At 41.4% G+C, this 5,000-nt stretch overlaps 2 protein-coding genes across 5 annotated transcripts in view; one reads left to right on the top strand and one right to left on the bottom strand.

Moving 5' to 3' along the window:
- The window catches only part of LOC138009516 (uncharacterized), a 9,048-nt gene extending 5,100 nt beyond the window's left edge, over positions 1-3,948 (bottom strand). For all 4 annotated transcript variants that reach the window (XM_068856572.1, XM_068856573.1, XM_068856574.1 and 1 more), the window contains exon 1: positions 23-3,948. In XM_068856572.1, coding sequence (XP_068712673.1) covers positions 416-3,193 — 2,778 coding nt within the window. In that variant the 5' untranslated portion in view covers positions 3,194-3,948 and the 3' untranslated portion in view covers positions 23-415. The remainder of the gene's footprint in view (positions 1-22) is intronic.
- LOC138010244 (TNF receptor-associated factor 6-like) overlaps positions 1-5,000 on the top strand; it is a 70,596-nt gene that overhangs the window by 52,318 nt on the left and 13,278 nt on the right. The gene's annotated exons all lie outside the window — the stretch shown is intronic.

The following is a 5,000-nucleotide window of genomic DNA, read 5'->3' as shown; positions in this document are numbered from 1 at the left end:
AGCACGAACTTGATAAACTTACACGGCCTCCGCCAACTTGAATAAACACAGCTTCTGTCACACTTGACTAAACACGACCAACGCCAACTCTCTTTGCTTGTGAAAAACTAGTTAGAAAAACACTCCGCTTGTACTCGTCTACTTATATACTCTGACAAGAAACTTCTAGAACTTTCTAAATTAGTAATGAATCTAATAATAGAAAGATTACAAAACACACCGATTTAGAAACGCTTACGTACAAACCTAAATATAAACAAACTACGAACTCTCGCGAAGCTTCGAGACAGTAACGCTTGTCACGCAATACTATTTTTCGTAACATAACCCCCTCTTGAGAAGAAATTTCCTAAATTTCTACTAACAACGAAAAATTAGTTAGATAGTACCAACTGAGGAGGCAGTCCAGTGTCTCTTAAGTTATTCCTCTACTCTGCTTAGATAATCTGGTAAAATACTTGTCTTTGTTCTGGGATTTCTGAAGCTCGGTGTGCGCCAGTTTGAGGTTATCTTCAAGCTTCTCGCGTAGCTCGAACACATACTGATAGCTATTCTTTACTTCAGGCTCCTCCAGCTCTTTCGTCCAAAGCTCTTTGAGAATAAACATCGGTCCTCTGACAGCTCTTCCATACAGCAACTCAAACGGCGAAAAACCAGTAGACTCCTGCGGAACTTCACGGTATGCAAACAGCAACGGGTTAATATAGCGATGCCACTGTCTTGGCTGTTCACTGCACAATCTCTTTAACATGCTCTTCATTGTTCCATTAAACTTTTCCGTCAGGCCATTACACATAGGATGATAAGGAGTTGTGGTGAGCTGTTTAATGCTCAAAAGACGCGTCACTTCCTTCATACACTCAGAGACGAACTGCGTACCAAGGTCACTCAAGATCTCTTCAGGCACTCCCAAACGACTAAAGATATCCACCAGCGCTTCCGCCACAGTTTCAGTATCAATGTTCTTCAGCGGGACAGCTTCAGGATAACGAGTTGCAAAGTCAACCAATGTCAATATATATCTATGACCGTCCTCACTCGGGGGAACAATAGGTCCAACCAGGTCGATTGCTACTCTCTTAAACGGCTTGTCAATTAATGGCATCTTCTCTAGGGGAACCTTCGGTACGGAACCCTTGTTAACTGTCTTCTGACATACATCGCAGGATTTGCAATAACGAGTCACGTCCCCTTGAATGCCTGGCCAATAAAACGCGCTTTGAATCTTATCAGTCGTTTTCTTTATTCCCATGTGACCTCCCATGATCGATCCGTGCGCTACTTCCATTATTCGACTTCTCAGCTGCACAGGAACCATAACCTGCTTCAGGGGTTTACCTCCGTTCACATAAGGGTGCTTGTAGACGCGGTACAGAACTCCACCTTTCACTTCAAATGAAATCTCAGCCTGGCCTCTCACAACTACATCATCTTTCTCCCAAAATTTCTGTAGGCTCTCGTCATCACGCTGCATCTGCTTGAGCTTTTCTCTATCAACTACAGGACCTTCTTTAGTATCTGGTACCTTCAACGGAATATGTTCTCCAGCTTTCTTAGCTTGACTTCTCGTGGTTACAGCACAAGCTTCTTGTACAGGAACTTGCCAGCTTGGGTCTGGGTCGTCAGCGGCTCTTGCGCCTGGTACATTACCAATAATCAAATCATAAACAGCATCGGGAAGACACTGCGCTTCCACCTGGCCCTTGAGATAAGGTGTATCAACATCAATCTTTGCGATGGGAACTTTCCTTGCCGTATTGTCAATGAGCAGCATAACATTAAATTCGCCAGTAAACTGATCCTCAGACACAAGGTCCCTCTTTACTACAATTCCACTACAACCAGTATCTCTCAGGACATCAACAGGCTTCTCTCCAACTCTACCTTTCACGACAGGCATTTTACTTCTCACTCCAGTCAACGGTTCAACACAAGCACTACTCAACAATGGAATCTTCTTACCACAGGCTAACAGCAGCTTATCATCTTTAATACAGGCCTTAACTTCTTCATTAGTAGGTTTATCCTCAGGTGGCTGAACTAAACAACTGGCACTCACTTGACCCCGCTGCACAGGGTTACCATCCTTACTTTGTCCTCCTGATCTGCGTCCACCTGATCGACAGTTTCTAGCCTCATGTCCCTGCTTACCACATAGGAAACACTTTCTTGTTAGGGTTGGGCAGTTGACAGCTTTATGACCTCGGGTGTTGCACTTAAAGCAATGCAGAGCTGGTGGATTAATCTGCATGTTCTTGGCTTCGTCCCTCTCAGGCTGCACTGTTGGCTTTCTGCCCGCTGAGCTGAACAAATGTTTACCATGAGCCTCCAAGTACTGGTCAGCGATCTTCGCAATCTTTGCTAGGGTCTCAGGTGCCCTTTCTCGCAGGTGAATTGCCAAATCCTTAGGGCAAGAGTCAATAAATTGTTCTTTCACGATCAAGTCCTTAAGACCATCAAAGGTTCGCGCAGTATCCGAAAGCTCTAGCCAACGTAACAGGTATCTGTCCAGTCGCACAATAAACTGCTCCGGACTTTCGTCAACTTCTGGTTTGGATGCTCTAAATTTTCGACGATAGCCGTCTTCGGTAAGGTCATATCTCTTCATTAACGCAATCTTTACCTTGTCATAATCCTTAGCTGCGTCCTCCGATAGACGTGAATACACTTCTAGTGCCCTTCCAGACAACAGAGCACTGAGCTTCGATGCCCATCCCTCTTTTTTCCACTTAGCTGTCTCGGCAAATCTCTCGAACCTCTGCAAATACGCGTCCAAATCGTCTTTGCCATCAACAAACGAGGGGAGTTTAGGTGCTTTAGCCCGATCCTCTCTGTCACCTCTTTCTGCGGTATAACCATCACCATTCATTGCTGCTATTCTAGCAAGTTCTAATTCATGTTCTCTCTTGGCAACCTCAGCAGCTTCCTTCTGTCTCATGAGGTCAGCTTCCTGTTGTAACTTCCTAATTTCTCTTTCCTGACGTCTCGCATCCCTTTCTTCATCCTGTCGTCTGCGTCTTTCTTCTTTTTCTTCTTCAAGCTGTCTACGTTTCTCCTCTCTTTCCTCTTCCAATTGTCTGCGTTTTTCTTCTTTTTCTTCCTCTAACTTTTGTTGCTTCTCTACGAACTCGAGCAGCTTTTCTCCCTCCAATCCGAACTTTTCTCCAATCTGTATAAACTTATCCATTTCCATGGCAGTATTTCACAGCAAAAACACAATATACTCTCTCGTACAGTTCTTCTTACTTTTCTGTAACTCCTTCTTGAATTGTCCTTTCCTGGTTTCTGTAGTCGGCAAACAAATGAATTCCTCTCCCGGACAGGCCCCCAATGTTACGAGTTCGAACGTTTTGAGGAAAGTTAGCTTGCAGACTAATCTGAACGCAGGGTTGTCGGAACAACAACAAAAAGATTTATTCCAAAGTGAACGTAGTTTCCACGAAGTAAAACTCTTAACAGCACGAACTTGATAAACTTACACGGCCTCCGCCAACTTGAATAAACACAGCTTCTGTCACACTTGACTAAACACGACCAACGCCAACTCTCTTTGCTTGTGAAAAACTAGTTAGAAAAACACTCCGCTTGTACTCGTCTACTTATATACTCTGACAAGAAACTTCTAGAACTTTCTAAATTAGTAATGAATCTAATAATAGAAAGATTACAAAACACACCGATTTAGAAACGCTTACGTACAAACCTAAATATAAACAAACTACGAACTCTCGCGAAGCTTCGAGACAGTAACGCTTGTCACGCAATACTATTTTTCGTAACACTCAGAAACCGAAGAAACAGAAGCGAAGCGTTCAGCCATTTTGTTTCTGAGGAGAACACTCCAAGGGGCTTAGTAACCAGGCAGACGTTGAACTTGACATGATAAATGTAATTTTTGCAGCAGATATTACATTTATCATGTCAAGTTCACAAGCTATTGTGAATTGATTGAATGCTCTTGACTAATCAGATTTTTCATAGTGAGTCTGATGTATAATAATTAATAATACATGTGCACTAGAATATAATGCACAGCATATGAGCAGTGCAAGTTAAAAGTCTACACTTTCTTTACCAAATGCTGAATTATTCTAGGGAGAAAAAAATGTATCACAAAAACAGCGGTCAGTTATCGAGGAAAACCATGATTAAATCACAATGATTATCATTACTAGTCTTTTTTGTTTGCAATCAGAGCCTCAATTTAAGTTCCAGTTTCTTTCTTTTTATTCCATAGTAATTAATTGGTTGCCTCCTCAAAGTGCTGAAAGTGCTTTAAGCCTGCTATCTGATTAAAGAACATGGCCACTTGTGTGGAATAAATTTACCATTACCTCCAACTGAAAATCTGAAAGATTTTTCTTTCTCTGTTTGTTGAATGGAGCAATTGTCATACACTGTGCAAAATAAAACAAGAAAGCAAATCAGCCACTATTCCAAATTATGTTGTATGAGCCCTGCACAATCTATTAGTGTCTACATGTTCAATTTACAAATATTGCCCACTACGAACAATCTCTTAAAGGGTTCCAAATAATGGAAACATATAGCTATCGTCTAAATACCCAGAATTTGATGTCACCTCATATAAGTCTCAGTTTCAAGCTCATTTGGGCATGATTGAGGCTTTTAAGAGCGGCAAAGTTTTAAAATGTAATAGGTGAGTCAGCACCATGTTTTATTAATCTCATAACTTATAAACAAGGTAAAGATTAAAAATTATTGTGTAAAAGTACATGCACCTTTCACAGTTAACTAAATTCCAGGATATTTTCATAATACTTTGTGACAGGAAAAAAAAATTTATGCAAGGGGGTCATTTCTTGAAAGTTACAAAACTTTTCAGGCATTTTTTCAGACCACACACTGAATGTTCAAACTGACCCCTTTAACAGGCATGAAACTAAATTAGTAATTGTGCTGTGTTGCCCTGTTGAAAGTCCTGCTCTCAGAAACGAGCCCCTGTATAGAAAAAACAAACTTAGATACCTGTAAATCCT

Source organism: Montipora foliosa, chromosome 7, assembly GCF_036669935.1.
Source record: "Montipora foliosa isolate CH-2021 chromosome 7, ASM3666993v2, whole genome shotgun sequence".
Lineage (NCBI taxonomy): Eukaryota > Metazoa > Cnidaria > Anthozoa > Scleractinia > Acroporidae > Montipora > Montipora foliosa.
The sequence above is the reverse complement of the archived record's forward strand: the minus strand, read 5'-3'. Positions and strand labels throughout refer to the sequence as shown.